Raw genomic sequence first — 17,500 nt, 5'->3', positions numbered from 1 at the left:
ATAATGCTGGAATTGTAAATATAATAATTAATTTTACATATATGATTCACAAAAATGTGGCAAAATTGTGGCAGTACTGAAAAAGAACCATAAAAATGTTCTCATTTTCTTGTAAACCAGAAAATAAAACATTTTTAATACTAAACAAAAAACATCTTTCTATCTTCTCTTTTACAAACGTATACAGTTTGACACATTAATAAATACACAGAAACTAAAATTAGGACGTTAACCATCACCAGTACTATTTGGTCTGATAATAAAAAGTGCATGTATACAAATATATTATATTTTATGATTTTTTACATTATAGCACCAGAAAATTCAGCAAAGTAACCACATGGGACTGTCACACACAATACGGGAATGTCTAATCACCATCATGATAATACATGTAGATGGTAAATAAAACACCCCCATATTGTAACAGCCCCCTGTGTCAATAACATCATTTAAGTCTGTCTTAGTCATGTTTAGTTACTATGGCAACTATGGTCACTATGAGGCCTCATGTCATCAAAGTCTGCAACAGCCAGTTTCAGTATCCATGGTAACTAATTGGTCATTATGGATACTTATATTATTCCAATGTTTTGGGCCAAATTCATTAAAATCTGCAACAACCGTTTCAGTTACCATGACGACTATATATAATCTCCATGGATACTGATATTAACAGTATTCTCCTGACGTGTCGGGCACCATTTCATCAAAGTCTGCATCCACTTGTTCTAGTATCCATGGCGACTCCTCTATCACCACAGATATGAGACGGTCTAAGTATACTTTCTGACGACTAGCTTCCTTTACGATTTTCCTTCAATGAGGTCATCAATTTTTCCTGGAAAACCAAAGCAGAACATACAATAATATACCCACCAAGATAGCAGTAAATAATTTTTTGGATCAACAATATTGTACACTACAGAATCTTCACTAGTTATCACAGTTTAATACCAGCAATGCAAAATATCCCTCACCTTGAATTAACGAAAGAAATCCTGCATGAAATATAAGTTAATTGTTGTCTTATCTGATCATACAGTGGCAAACTCCATTTTTTACAGTACATGTTAAGCATTATTTTGCTTACTTTGTATCTTTAATGAATTAACACACTTGTACTGACCTTAGAGGCACCTTCGACTTTCAAACTATCCATGGTCATGTGGTAATACTGGGATTCTCCTTGTATGGACACACCTGGACAAAGATGATTGGTAAAATAGAAGTTTTAAGATTAGGGTAAGAGTGATAGAACCTTACATGGGTCTGTGAAGTGGGGGGAGGGGGGGGGGATATCTCAACCCGAGTGAAAGATTTTGACAGGTCAACCCGAGGGTTGACGGCCAAAATCTTTCACTCGGGTTGAGATGTCCCTGTCCACTTCACGGACCCATGTTTGATTCTTTTCCTCCCATACTTTGAAAAACAAAACATCTCACTGTCATACAGGTATTTAAGGTGAATTAAGTGAAGTCTAACGACCTGAGTGGTAAAAAATACGTCCTATCAAATAGTGTAAATAGAAATGTCCTAGGCACATCCCATAGGAGAACACAACTCCCAAAACCTGACAATTCCACAGGTTCAGCCTAATAAGGGATGTTATTACTGCTGAACCATTGTGATTGTACACATTGTTTGTAAATTCTTTATATCTTGTTAATTTACATTGTATGAAGTTAATAAAACCCACCTATTTCCTGGGAGCTCGTGATAAGGAGGGCTGCATTAAGCAGCCATATATGAAGTGCAAGTCGTTCATCTTTCTGCACGTCGGTAACCTACCCTAAACACACACTGACCTGGCTGTTGAGCTCCCGCGTGATGAGCCCTCTTATTACACTCTGCTGGTCCCTATGGACTAGATCCCTTACAGAATACTGACAGTAGTACCAAGCTGAAGTCATACCTCTCTCCAAAAACATAATAGGTAGCAATCACAAAATCTATAAAAAAGATATCGTTATAAAAAAAAAAAAAAAAAAAAAAAAAAAAAAAAAAAAAAAAAAAAAAAAAAAAAAAAAAAAAAAAAACATCAACTAGAAATGACTTTTTACTGGTAAAACCAATTATCCTTCTTCATTGTGTGCATTTAACATTTTCGCACGTTGTCTGGCAATCAAAAGTTTTTGTCTAAAGATTGTTCTCATGAGAATGTTATAAATGACAATGAAACATCACAAACACAAACACAACATTGAAATTTATAAAAGGTTGTTTCTATAAATCATTTTTGGCCCGAGTTTGCCCCCTGAAACTAACTTTCGAGGATTCTCTATCTGACTCCAGACAATTAATCTGGACAATGACATGTTACAGGTACATGAACATACCCATAGTGTGATGTTGCAAGATCCTTTAAGACATTCATTGGCAAATTGATTATTTCAAGCAGACTGGACCATATTAATCAATCCTGACCTCCCAAATTAAGTCACTGTTATATAGCTACATTACCTGTAATGAACACCTGTCCTTGAGGTCGGTTATATCCTTCTGTGGGACGCCCCGTATAATCTGATCAGGGTCCATATCCTGTCCCTGCATGTCCGTCAACACCTTCCGTAAGTTCCACCAACGTTTGTCTGCGAGCTCTTCACTGTTCCGTAATGCTAGTCTCCTAAAATAGAACAACTTCAATCAACAAGCCGCCAACATGATCTGCAGTGTTTATGTACTTTTGTTTTCAGTATCATGTTGCCAATGCACTCTCAATAAAATCATTCACCCCTGAAACTTCACAATGGACTGGTCTAGTAGAGTCTTAAATGTTTCCAGGGGGGAAAAGTTAAATTACAGTAACTTTGTTCCAGGAGTATAATTACATAAGAAGCTTGCTAGGGGATTGTTTTTTGAAGACTTTGTGAAATACAGTATATCATTAAATCCAACTTTAACAAAGGTAAGTCATAGGTCAAGGCTCAGATAGGTTAGAGGTCAATATTAAGGTAGGTATCAATGCTAAAAAAAGGAGAAGGTACTATTAAAGGTCCACTACCTTTCCGGAGCAAAAATTAAAGGTTTTCTTAAAACAATAAAAAACAAAAGAAAACATATATATCGATGTGGCAGTGATAGGCCAACTACCGCGCGGCATTTAGGACGACCGGCGGGAAACATAAAACGACCCGCATTAAAAATGAAAATTATAACAATTTCATTTTATTCTAATTAAAAACCAGTTTCGGAAGGCGGAAAGATAAAGTTTGGCTAGTAAACGGTATAGTTTTATAACTTCTGGGAACTCTACAAAATTATTTGATCTCGTTTTACATTTCCTATTTTAAAATTTTTAAAAGAGTCCGGTTCGGAAAAGGTAGTGGCCCTTTAAGACTCGAATGTGGCCCCAAAATTTAATTCTCCAGTAAAGAAGACAACATATTTTGCCATATAACTGAGTGTTGAATACATTTGCTAACACATTAAATCCCGAATAATATACCCACATGCACATGTGCAATTATGATTCACCTATATCAACATGCAGTTTCCCGCCATTTTTTCACAAAAAGCCTTATGAAAAAAATCCTACTTTTTGAGTGGTTATTTCTCTAAAAATGAATGATGCCGCTTTTGTGGAGCAGACAGAGTTTTTCACACATTGTGTAAACCGTGGATTTAGGCATTTCAATGCAAAATATAAACGTTGCTCCAAGGGTTTGGCGGCCCATATCCATTTCAAATCGAAACCGTACAGATGATGATTTTTAGCAAAATTTGGCGAGAAGAGGAAATGCATCAATTATGGATGACGTCATAGGTGTGAGCACATCGTGTACAGGGTTATAAAAAAGTTATGTTTTGATGAATGGCAATGTAAGGAATTAATTGATGATGTGAAATTAATTGTGGATCAGTAGTTAATATTTTTCGCCCTGAAAAATTAAGGCCAAATACTGGTCCTATCATATCTACTCCTTTTCTTTTAGTAAAGTAACTTTTAGTAATTTTAGGTAAAGTTAAATCTCACACTATTTACCTTATTGTAGGTCACAGCCCAGACAACTAACTCCACCTCTTCACACTGATTTGTTTACTGATGCTTCCACCAATCGCTGGACATCGCCTGTTGTCAGTGGCAACAGCAGATGACCATTTATCTCCAGTATTCTGTAGTATAGAAAGAGATTGATCTGTGTGATATTTTAAGATATATTTATGGAAGAACATTTCACTAATTTTTCATTTCAAGACATACAGTCCAAACTTCCGTCAATTGAAATTGGTGGTAATGCTTCAAACTATCTGAGGAATTTGAGGTAGGTTTACTTTGAAACACATGATGAAAGTTTTGTCTTCGACTATTAAAAATACATGTAATACTTCAAATTAAAAGAAATACAAATATAAATATAGGTGTAGTTTTATATCGTAATACTTATAGCCAATTATTTATTGTAAGACATGATAAGATTACGAAAATCTACACTTGTGGTAAAATATGAAAAATAGTTTCATATTTTCCCTGATCTACAAATTTGAAAAAAGTTCAATCGCTGCTAAAAAAAAGGAAAAATTTACAAAATAAACCAGATACAACATCATTGTACTTCCTCTAAAATCTGAAATAAAACAATTTTTATTTCCAGACACTTCTGACCAGACAGTAGGTTTTCTGGACTTTGAGCTGGTCCATGTTACAGAAGATATTCTATTAAAGATCATGAATAATGAAGATAAAAGGATGAATATCTATACACAGCAGTAATTTCTCACCTATCTCCAACTTTCACTCTACTTTCACTTTCATCCGCTGACCCCACAATCAAGTGACCTTTGTTGTCCACCTGGAAGGTCATCCCAAACTGACCATTGGTCTTGCGAATATGGACACAACAAACCAACTATCCTGTGTTGCTTTCCCATCAAACAGGTGTACAGTGAGCCTTTAGACACCGACTTCGGTCTGTAACTTCTGTGAAGGGCAAGACATCACACAGTTCTATTACAAGAGGATATCCAAGCAAAACCAAACACGGCAATGAAATCATCTTTTTGTTAAATTTAGATTGGCAAAAGAATTTAAAGATGCTCCACCCCTGACAAATGGTATTTTTTCACTATCAAAAACATGAGCAAAACGATTTAGTATTTTTCTTCAGTTACAAAAGTTACTTACTTTACACCCATTACCCACCATTTGAAAAGTTTCTTCTAATTTTACTTTAAGTTAAAAATATAAAGAAAATAATTAATTGCATCCCCAAAAGAAATTCCTATCCACTATAACCCTATATGGAATGAAATACTGATTGAGCAGTCCATGCACCAAAGGCAAAATAAATTATTTTATTAATAGTTTTTTGTGTTAATTAGACATATATATACATACGATTGAACACCAATTATTGTTCAAATGATGAATGTCATTTATGCTTTTTGTGCTTTGTTTCCACTGCCACCCCAGTGGGAGCATCTTTAAAGGCACCCAAGAAATTCTATCTCTCCTAACGGAACCAAGCTACACACAGCATAATGAGTGCGCTATTCCGATACAAATGTCTGGGCATCCGAAGTAAAAAACGAAACGGATATACATTCCCCATTAACAAGACACAAGTGAGAAAGAAAACTCAGACCCACCCGTATAAGATATACACTTATAACTGTCAAATACTTAGCGGAAAAACAAAACCTATGATGTTATAAGAGAACACAAGAAACAAACTACTCATATGGTGATTAGAGATTCTTCTGTCTCACCCCACCTAGGGTGTTGTGAAAAAAGAACTAACTCAATAGTAACTATGCAAGAGACTATCGAGTTTAGTCAAATTACCCTCATCACATTGTTAAGAATCGGCCCAAGGAATAGATTAAAATTCTGTAGACCGAGCTTAATTCGAGTTCACACCCACACACAATTATATCATGTATTATACTTTTGTCATTACACTGAATACAGAGTTATACTGCTCTTACAATAGAAAGTGATTGTGATGTCCATTGTTTGAATGTCTGTAGTGATTGTGATGTCTTTGTTTTAGTGAAAAACATCAAAACATTTCAGTGAGTTTGGTACTCACAACAAAAAATGACATGTCATAATGAATACCTAACACACAAAAGGAGGTAAAAAATAATAAATATAAGCATAGGCAAGTTATCTTCAAACATTACATTCACTCATCATCACTCACCTTTAACCGGACACGAGGACATTATTCATATAAGTGCCTCCCCCTGCTTGCACCAACTTGTTGAATGAACCCTAAGAGCTGAAATTAATTAAATATTTACAATATTGTAAACCAGACCCTTGTCTAATCTGGATGGCTTTGTACTTCAGCATAATGTGTATGACATTTAACCCAGTCAATACCCGTAAAGGGACCACATATGAACTAAACTTGATTCAAAGGCTGGAACAGTTTCCATAACATGAATTTTTTAGGGAATTGAATGAGTTAATTTATAGTAATTAAAACCACAGGTTTTATCTGCAAACTTGATCAAAACAAACAGAGAAATAATCTGCTCTGGATCCATGTACGACATTATGTATTTTAACAATAAAAACCTAGATATAGAGAGGAATGAAAACCTATTTTAATATTATTTAGTAAAATAACCGTTTACCATTAAACATAATAACAGAGCACACAGACATCAAGTGTAAATTTTAAATCGCTACAAATCGCTACCTCTGCTACAGATCAAACTAAGTATCCTCCAATCATAGACCATTACTAGTCCCTAAAATCCTATCAAAATGTCTCCAAAATGATCTCTTTGAGACTAATATCAATTTTAGTCTTTCAAACTAATTAAGTAAAATGACAATGACAAATCCAATCATTCAGTTCATCAATTTAGAAACACATTGTCAATGGAACTACTAATTGATAGAATGAAAATACATATAAATTATTTATTTTCATCAAATCATCAACTGGAGAAAGAATCCCTCACCAGGTGAATTCTGTCTCGAACAAAGTTTGTCTCCCCGGGGTGACCTTGACCATGAATAACTGTCTACGCGCTGAGAATCTTTTGTCTGACGTAGCGTAACAAACCTCCGTCCCTGGAGTCCATACTCAACGAACAATCTGACTCGGGACGATTTTTACGAAGTCTTTTGGTGTACTGGAGACGATGACGATGGGCTATGATGGAGAGTGCCGGAGAAACATGAAATAGAAACCCGACGCCAGGGACCCCAGGGGACACTTTGTGACATCGACATGGAAAGTTGCTTGATTTATCTTTGGCTAAAGTGACGGCTCTGCCTGGTACTTCTGGTGCTCTACCATAGGTCTGGAGACGATGTGGATGTCGTCCTCGTCTGTGTCTGTTCCAGTCTCTCGTAACTCGTAAACCTCAGCAAGGCAGTAGTTCTCGTCATCAATACTGATGTGGTCATCATAGCCCTCTACAATAAGTATATCAAAGTACTTGTAGTACTGTAAGATTTTAGATTTTCTCTTAATATCAGACTTCTTTCTGTTCATCCTCCCGGGCATTACTGTCACTGTTGTTATGTTTAACCCAGGACTATGTCATAGTAAAACTGAAGATTTAAATTTTGTGTGCAACAAACAAGGATAAGTACAAGTAGTTTGGTCCTTCATGTAGGTCTTTGTGACCTGGTTCATGGTTGGGTTTTTTCTCCTGATAGTTCCTCCAGTTTCACTATGAAAATAGTCCAATGTTGGATTGATTAGTGTGTACTGTTACCAGGGAATACTGCTTAATGCTTTTTGTTGGAGCTTCCTAATTTTTCTCAAATAAAAAAATTAGTGAATTATCTTGAAGACACAATTATGTTTTATCAATAAAAACAGGAGCATACATCAATTAGATGTTACTTGACATACATTATTCAATACTTGATAACTATATAACATTATAACATTGTTCTAACCATTTTAATACCGCATCCTTTACAGGTCATACACTTAATAGGTTTTTTTTTTATCTACAAGAAATTAACGTTATTTGTTAAGTTATTTGAGAATCTTTTCTAAGCTTCATTTTAAATATCAAAACATACCTAAAGGTATCTTTTGGTGTTTGTAAGAGAAAACTCTAAAGACTTCCTGATTGTTGGAATATTAGAACTAACCAGAAAAAGGCAGAGTGGAGATCTAATAGGTCTATCCAGCCACATGGTGTCCTATCAACAAAAAACCATACACATTAGAATTATTGTCCACAATTTCTTTTCTATAAGGTAAGCCAAATGTTTAAAATGTAATGAAAGATATCAATCTCTTTCAATGCCAAGAACTCTCTCTTTGTAAAAAGTAATATTTACATAATTAATGTTACATTATATCTATGAAATCATGACTTGATAGCACCAGTAATGCTACATTAAACTTTCTTTTGTGGCTACTTAACCACAATTTTTGTTTCATTTTACTTTCGAGATGAACTTTTGCAGGTTGAAAATATGATTGTGGTTAAATTTATTTGCTGAGAAAAACTTTTGTGAATTTACCTTGGTCGTGAAAAAATTTAATTAAAATTAGATGTGTAACTCCACTCCACTACGATGCTCTACGATACGCTCCAATACGAGATCTAACAACTCCCCGTTCAGGGTCACCTCAACATGACACCCTGGCAAGAATCGGTAACATCTTAGAGATGTACAGAGCAGCTGTTTTTTATACTTCCAAGATTCATTCACACCAAAGATTTCATTGTCGACACCGCGACCGTGATTGGCTAACCATAGAGGGTCATGCTGAGGTCGGACACTGGATCAGGGAGTTGTTAGATCTTGTATTGGATGGCACATTAGTAGTGGGAGCGTTAATTATAAATCTAATTTTAATAAGATTGGTTGTAAAATTGAAGAAATAGCAAATCGGTTTAGGTATATAACTAATGGATTATTGCAATTTACTTTGGAAAAAAGGAGAATGAACTTGTGGAGTTTTCTGTTTTCCAGCCATCGGATAAAACATCTGATGTAGCTTCCACTGCTTCAACTGAAAATTGAAAGACAATAAAACATTATTTGCAGTCTCCTAATGCCTGACATAATCCCAAACAATGTAATCATCTGTTGCTCTGAAGCGAATACAATTTCCGTACTTTCTTTTTTAGAAATTATATATTGCAAACCGTGGTCCTTATGATCACAAGATCTGAGAATTAGATACAGATTATATAATCATAGACCCACCAGAGTGCTCTATCAGACAATTAAAAAAACGACATAAAAAGATACGAACTGCTACATGGTACTATATATCGTATGACAAAATTTCCTACAGGGATCACGTTCTGATAACTATTACACCACCTATAACCTCAGATCAAAATGTATTTTTCTACAACTTGCTACAACAATTGAAAACGCCATTTCGTCTCGGTATAATATAAGTATAGGCTTTGTTGTGTTCTTTGGGCGAAGATGACTACGTACTTGAAAATTCGACGCAGTACAGCTTTTTTAATGTTTCGTCCCCCCAGACAAGATTCTGGCAGCAGCAATGAATTTTTCCAAGGGTCCACCTGAACGTGACCCCTAATTGGAATGTTTGTCAGATTCTCTTTTCCAATGTAATCAGATGTCCGAACTTGTTTCTGCTTCAGATTTACAAACTATTCATATCACTTCGATGTGAATGTTTTGTATATATTTTTCAATGTGTGCTAATTTCAAACGGAGAATATTTCCTGGTATATAACAAACATTTATAGGTACAGTGGACCCCGTATAATCCGGAACATTTGCGTCTCCTGTCCAAACCGTCCGGATTGCGAATTTTCCGGACTTACGAATTTTGTTTACATAGTTTTAAAATAATCAAATCTGATCCCAGACATTTCCATGCGGAGTGAAATGTTTCCAGGCAATATTGGTGTCCGGATTATCTAGGCTCCACCGTAGCTGTGCTTCTGGAAATATTAGATTGCCCAACGGCACAAAAAATAGTTTGACATATAATTTACAAATGGAAACTAGACCCTGCTTACGTCTGATGACAAAACAAAGTCATTCATTATACCGTTAGAACCTCTTCTGGCCTTGAGTTGTCTTTTCCTACACTTAGGTAGCAAACAAGAGAAGAACACAGCCTGGCCCCGGTCTATATTTTTATTAAGTGGGGAGTCCCTGTTTTGAGCCATGCATAAAAAATTAAAAATCAAAATATATTCTGAAATTGGTACATCCAATATGGAGGGTTTTGATTTAAGCTTCAATTTTTTCAAAAAAAAACATAACAAAAATGGGTTAGAGATTACAATTCTGGGCTCCTCCGGAAGTGCGTCTTGACCGGAAATGCTAGCTTTACTTGAAGGAAAATCCATAGCGCGGGTTTAGGCAAAAATATTGAAAAAATCCACACGATCGACCTATGAAATAAATTAGCTTATTTTGCCATTGTGATAGAAGTGCTCAATTTAAGGTAGGTCTTAAGAAAAAAATTGAGTACAATTTTCTGCAATTTTGGGCTAAAAAAATCATGATATTTTGCAATTTTTCAGGTAGTTTTTTTGTTGTTACCATGGTATTCACATGCATGAATAAGCGCAGAATATGGCCAAATCTGTATCAAAATATCAAATTGTAATTGCAAAAGTTGTGCTGATTAATTATATATATACTTTTGTACAGGTATTTTTTACAGTTAAATGACTATATCTATATTTCTAAAGGCATGCGCCTTATTTTCATAGATTGTCCAAATCTACTGTTTTCTGCTACCTTACTTTCGCCTATCAACGGCCAAACGTCTAAGACTCGAAACAACTTTTGTTATAAAGTCACTAAATTAAATAGATAGATCACAACTTTTTTCAACAATAGAAATACGAGTCACTTAGAAACGCAGTTCTTTGTGTTATATAAAAAAAAAACATTTTTTTTTCAAAATTTAATAAAATCGGAAAGTTGCAATAAAATAGTAATAATAATATATTTTATTTTATCAACACACATTTTTTTCACACATATACAAAATTTAATTGGCTTACAAAACACCAATATGTACCAAACCTAGATTGCAAACAGAAGTTGTCTCCCTTTATACGAAAACTGAACCTCCTACTGGTAGACATAAAAATATAATACCCCAGAGGAACAATTTTTTTTACAATTTAGGCTTTAGTTTAATTTAGTTTAGTTTAAACATATTTTATTGCATTAATTAACAAACGGATTGGGTACAAGTTGTTACAACTTATATACACACCCTTTCCACAATATGGTACAAAATATACAAGTATACGCAATTTGTCCAGAGAGAGAGAAAGAGAGAAAGAGAGGGGGGAGGGAGAGAGGAGAGAGAGAGAGGGGTGGGGAAGGGGAGAGGATTGTAACTTTATGCTATCAATATGCTATATAAGTATTACACCATTAAGTAAATTAACAATTTATGACTGAGAATGAAGCTATAAAATATAAAATATAAAAGATAAAATATAAAAGTGGTCCCAATTGGACTGTAGTCTCATTCGTGTCTCACAATACAAAATGCAATAGGCCTATATGAAACTCTCAAATACGACTTTTCGTGCATTCTTTATCAGGTTTGAAATTACCCAAAAATATATATAATTTCATTGGGATAAAAATATTAAATATGCCCTGATTTTGGTATTGGCGAATAAATGATCATGTGAGGTTCGATATATAGCATATCTACTCGATGTTTCCATTTTTAGAAATACCGAGTCAGTTTTCTTTTTGGGAACTTCGTTGCCCCACGTTGAGTTCTTCAGAGTGGCGTTCTATGGCCATTGTTTTTCTTGCAAATATTACCAGAAAATGTATAGATTAATGATTTTCAATAACCGGAGTGTAATGTTACAGGACGGAACTTAATAGATCCCCGAAATATATAATTTTTGATTTGGAAGATTTCGGGGTGAGGGCTGAAACCATTTCGCGCGCTTTTACAATGGGATTGCCGACGGGAACCCCCCTGACCCCCCACACAAATACCAAAATTCTACAATTTGCACATGCATTTCCTGCTAGCGACGCCACTGACATGCATTGATGTACATGTAGTACTTGTCTTCGGATAAAAATCTTGATAATCAGTATTCGCTATGCCATACAATATTATAAATTCAATATCAATACATCTGATTTTACCAATTTCTTTTACATGGCTCTGAGAATATAAATTGCAGTTACAGTTTAAATAAATGCTCAACCAGTTTTCAAATATTTCTACTTTTTACTTATCAAGTCATTTAATTTGCAATTGGTGTCTACTGGCATTCAGGCTTTCTGTGAATATTCGTTTCCCCGTTTGTTGCCACACTGTCGCGTAATATTGTCGCACTGTCGCTCATCGGTTGGCGGGGTCACCAATGCAACAGTGTGACCTGGCCGATATCAGCCACATAAGAGAGTCACCTACATTTTGAATGCCTTGTTAGTTCCCATGGGTCCGGAGTAAGGCCATAGCCAAAAACATACAGCTACACACGATAAAATAACTAAGTCAGTATCATATTGTAAAGCTAATACTTGTTGTTTTTATCGTAAATTTCTGACTATTTATTTAATGACCATAGAGTTAAAACTTACGTCGGCTGAGAAAGGACATAAGAAATAAAGCGAAAATATTGCGAACGTAATAATATTGCATGTGTACGCAATAATATATCACTGAGTAATTGACATTTAGTAATTGTCAGGTTTACGCGCAATAGTATTGCTTTCGCACGCAATAAAGTATAGCGTTCACAAGCAAAGCTATTGCGTTCGCACGCAATACTTTTGCGTTCACACACAATACTATTGCGTTAGCACGCAATATATTTTTCTTTATTTCAATGTCCTTTCCCACCAGCCACCGAATTTAGAGATTGGAGTTTGGAGAACCTATCGCTCACAAAGATTACAGATCAATACTATTGTCGATGCACCTTTCCCAATCGCAGCAATGTCCCTGTCAGTGACTGACTAAGTCGACAATGGTATGACGTCATGATCGATAACACTGCAAAACCTATTGTGACGTCACATCTTTGTTGCTAAGCTGCTTGGCAATCAGTGAAGTCGAAGTTGGTCAATCTCTTCCTTTGTATTTACATTTTCACGTGCATTCTTGGATTGTCATGATGGATAGGAGTTTCCTGCTGTTTGTGGCAACGATGGGCGCCATGCAACAAGGCCCTGCTCTCTATTGGGACCTTATGTGGTAAGTAAGGATCAGTTTCCTCCTGTGTCGTTGAAAGCCTTGGGCCAGTTTCATGACCCCCCAAACGGCACGTTTCTTTAAAAATGAGCAACAATATAAGTTTGAGGCAATGAATTTTCAAAGTTCATGTTCATGTATTTAAAAATACTCAACCTCTGACAAATGGTATTATTTCTTTATCCAAAACAGGAGCAAACGGTTTAGGATTATTCTTTAGTTACGTACTTTACATCAATAACCTCAATTGAAATGTTTGAGCTACTAATCTTACTTAAGATGAAAATAGTAAAAAATACATGTAATTAATTGTATCCCGAAAAAATCCGTGGCACTATATTGTATATGGAATGAAGTGCTGATTGCATAGCAAAATAAATTATTTGATATGATTGTTTTAGGTGTTAATTAGACATATATACACACGATTAAACACCAATTATACTCTGTCGGTGGTGGAGCATATTTAACTTTAGATGTATATGTTTGTTACAGTGTGGAGCCCGACCCAGGATTTGCCGTGAACATGTTTAATTATCTCACTGGTAGTGAGCCTGCGAGTGTTTGTCCTGCGTCTGCCGATATCCTATCAGTAAGTATATTGCAATGCTTTTCATATGCCGTCTAGTTTTGCGCTAAGAAACGGTTTAGTTCAGTCGTAAGAGCGGCAAGCGAGCGGTTTCAATTCCTGCTTGTGACAAACTATTTGGACCCTGTTACACGATATTAACCAATTTCTAGCCGTTCTTTATATTGCATATCTTACAGAAAGAAAACTCAACAAAAACTATTAAAAAACCTTTACAGTGTACTTGAATGCATGCGTATTACTTCTTTTCTAGAAGCGCCATTTAAGTACACCATATCTCCCTGTACTGATTATCAAATTATTCGAGTTTTGTAACATACCAGCTTTCCCAAAATGACGTAATCGTGTGTACCCTTCCTTCTAGCGGGTTGGGACAGAGATGTTCTGGTACCTCGTGTGTGTCCTGATGTCACTGCTTTTGGTTTCGGTGTGTTCGATTGGAAAGAGTGTCAAAAGGAAATGGAGTGGCATGGTATCCAGAGTCCAGGAATGGAGAGCACGTAAGTCAATTTATAGTACGCTTCATGGGATGATTGGGCTCGATTCCACAATGCATATCATTCTCTTCAATTAACAATAATGTAAATAAATGGGTTGCGGAGAGGTCCAACGTACTGATGTGCTGGTCGGTAAAGGTTCGGTGGAAGAATCTATAGTGGATTTCCAGCGCAGGGGTCTGATGACGGATAGCCCATCCGAAACATGGCAACTCTAAACCATTTCCGTCGCATATGTGTTTGTTATCATGCTTCATTAGAGATCGATCGATTCATGAAGGGTTACGTGGGTACATGGGTCTAAATTTTAGGTGCGACTTATTTACCAGTGCGACTTATACATGTACGAAAACTGAAAAAAAAAATCGTAAAAAAGGCCTTTGGTACTTGTACATAGGTACGACTTATTGTGGAAAATACTGTAAATTGAAAGCGTTTATGGAAAGTATACGATATATTTATTGTTTATGTAGGCCCGTCTCCTTGCCGCCATTGTGGAACTGCGCCGTGCCTGGTGGAAAGGAGAGCGTTGTGGAAGCCGTCCGGACCTGGGAAAAAGAGCAAGGCGAACTTCGCAGAGAGGTCCAAGGCGATGCTGCTGTTCAACTGTGGACTGCAGCTGTCCACGGACCTAACGAAGGAACTCCCACAGGATGATCTATATTGGGAGAGGAAATCTTGTGATAGTTTTGAGGAAGAGCAGATGGTGCTCTTCCCGAAATGCATCAGACGCCAAATCGATTACTGGTACCCTGTCCCTCGCTAGGTAAGTGTATGGATGGTGACGATTATGATGTTGATGCTTAAGATTATGAAGATGATGAGGATGATGATGGTGATGGTGATGATGAAGATGACGTTGATGATGACAATGGTGTTTTTGTTGTAAAATGATTATAATGGCAGTGATGATATTGTTGCGCTTGAGATGACGATAATGTCCATTTTCATTTTTTTCACAAATAAAATATAACTTTGTTTATGAACTTAAAAACTAAAAATATTTTGAACTTCTTCCTAAGTTCTATCAGTGCTTTTTGGCTGACAGTTGCTTGAAATAATCCTAACGTGACCCGACCAAGTGTTCTAATTGTTTGGTTCGATACGAAATCCAAAACATCCGCTACAGCCGCCATCTTGAAAACACATTTTGATCTTCTTTTCTATTTCTACTTGACTGAAACTTGCCTGAAATGATTTTGATTAGGTTCTGACCAAGTGTTGTTCTTTTTTGGGTTGTTCCCAAATCCAAGATGGCCGTCATGACACCATATCTGACTAATTTCCTATATAACTGTTACCTAGGTTGTCAGATATAAATCGTTAAAGTCCCCGGTCCTCTTGTTTCATTATTTCGCTCTTTATCTCAGTAATTGTTGTATATGTTTTTATTGCTGATTTCATGAGTAATGTACGTTGCGTTGTTTTCAATAAATACAAAAATAATTTCGTCACATTTTCTTGTGTTATATACGCAGGTAAAACAATGTAAATGATTTACATCAGTGTCTGTGAAACTAAAAAAAAATCCTTCAAATAAGGCGTTGTCCGTAACCATCTCCTGTACAATCTTCCTTTCACATGTTGACTATTTTTCGCTTTACAGATGTATTGCCGCGGGAGGGCTGCGATGGTGGTCGACGGTGGAGTACAAGTTGATGGATAGGGATACCAGATTCGATTGGGCGTTCAAAGGATTTCCCAATTTTCATTTCCCGATATTTTTTGTCCTGTTTGAATTTATTGGCCAATTCTACTTCACTTCATTTCTATAATTGATGGTCATAATCGGAGATGTACCTTATCGATAAATTAATTTCATTTTTTTTTCGCAACCGCTATATTAATGTTAATTTAAATCGGTAGGGAATGCGTGTCTATTGGGGCGGAATGTTTAAAAGACATCATTTGATGTACATTTTATGTCTTTTTACAGTCCTGTATGTTCCTGTTCACCATGGAGGAGCAGCCTCAATCCAGGTGGGAAACCCGACCTCTCATCACGGAGAACATCACCACAGAGAGGTCGAAGGTCGTGTGTCCGTCTAGCCATGGCTAGGTATGTTATTATAGCTGAAGGCTATGAAAGATTGTGATGACGACGATGATAATGATGATGATGATGATGATGATGATGATATGATGATGACAACGATGATATGATATCACGATGATATCGTTGATAATTATGATAATGATGAAAAATGATGATCTGATGGTGATGATGATTCAATGATGATGATGATTTGATGATGGTGATGATGATGATAACGATGATGATCTGATGGTGATGATGATTTGAAGATGATGATGCTGATGATGACGATATTGATGATCATTATGATTATGATGATGATGATGATGATGATGAACCATGCTTTGTTTGTTGGTAAAAAATATATAACCAAAAACATTCACAGTATCTATCCCCCAATCACCAATTCTTTGGAGCGACGACGATGATGATGTTATGATGAAGTTGATGATGATGATGATGATGATGATGATGATCTTGTAATGTTTTCTTCTTCTCTTTTCCAGATTGGGCCACGCCAATGGGTGGTCGGGTGGCATTGTGCCATTCACCAAGGCGATCGGGAATCCCCCCGATCGGATGTGATAAGGTTTGGGGCTCACCTGCCCGACCACGTGGGTTTTCTCCGGGCACTCCGGTTTCCTCCCACACCAAGCCCCCGCGCTCGGTTTTCCCTGCCGAGGATTTTTTTTTTTTTTTTTTTTTTTTTATCAGCGATTGCTTTGTTATTTTATTTATATTTATTTTCCTGTACATCTCGACCATCATTAAAAAATATATTGCAAATTTACTGCTGAGTTGAGTTGATAAATTTAAGGTGTCTTTAAATTTTACGTTAAAATAGGGAGTTTGATATGATACAAAAATATACGGTTATGAGGCTGAATATTTTCGATACACTCACAGGATCAATCTTGCCATCCTTACCTATTGTATTGACTTTGTCTCGTGTCTTGAGACAAACCAAGTAGTCAAATTGTGATCAAAAACAGGTACAATATATAGATAAGTAAGAAATGAATATATTTTCTCCGATGGACATGTGACTCAAATGAATAATCCCTGTTGCTATACAATTTCCGGTACTTTCTTTTTTAGAAATTATATATTGCAACCTGATCCTTATGACCACAAAGATCTGAGAATTAGATACAGATTATATAATCATAGACCCACCAGAGTGCTCTGAGACAATTAAAAAACGATAAAAAAAACATACTCTACTTGGAACTATATATCGTATGACAAAATTCCCACA

At 36.0% G+C, this 17,500-nt stretch overlaps 1 protein-coding gene and 1 pseudogene across 1 annotated transcript; one reads left to right on the top strand and one right to left on the bottom strand.

Annotated features, from left to right (window-relative positions):
- Positions 1–25: 25 nt before the first annotated feature.
- LOC138330535 (uncharacterized) lies at positions 26–7,457 on the bottom strand (annotated as a pseudogene).
- A 5,481-nt stretch (positions 7,458–12,938) lies between these two features.
- Positions 12,939–17,001, top strand: LOC138331487 (uncharacterized). The gene is made up of 6 exons (XM_069279155.1): positions 12,939–13,124; positions 13,617–13,713; positions 14,075–14,210; positions 14,681–14,973; positions 15,814–16,266; positions 16,749–17,001. Exons 1-4 carry the CDS (start codon positions 13,042–13,044, stop codon positions 14,971–14,973), a joined length of 609 nt encoding a protein of 202 aa, XP_069135256.1. The 5' UTR covers positions 12,939–13,041; the 3' UTR covers positions 15,814–16,266; positions 16,749–17,001.
- Positions 17,002–17,500: the final 499 nt, after the last annotated feature.

The sequence above is a fragment of the Argopecten irradians genome, chromosome 9, assembly GCF_041381155.1.
Source record: "Argopecten irradians isolate NY chromosome 9, Ai_NY, whole genome shotgun sequence".
In the NCBI taxonomy this organism is placed as follows: Eukaryota; Metazoa; Mollusca; class Bivalvia; order Pectinida; family Pectinidae; genus Argopecten; species Argopecten irradians.
The sequence above is the reverse complement of the archived record's forward strand: the minus strand, read 5'-3'. Positions and strand labels throughout refer to the sequence as shown.

Excerpts from the sequence above, each read along its gene's own strand:
- LOC138331487 (XM_069279155.1), top strand. The coding sequence starts at position 13,042 with ATGATGGATAGGAGTTTCCTGCTGTTTGTGGCAACGATGGGCGCCATG. Across the intron at positions 13,714-14,074 it reads CGTCTGCCGATATCCTATCA|CGGGTTGGGACAGAGATGTT; the intron begins GTAAGTATATTG and ends CCTTCCTTCTAG. Across the intron at positions 14,211-14,680 it reads AGTCCAGGAATGGAGAGCAC|GCCCGTCTCCTTGCCGCCAT; the intron begins GTAAGTCAATTT and ends TTGTTTATGTAG.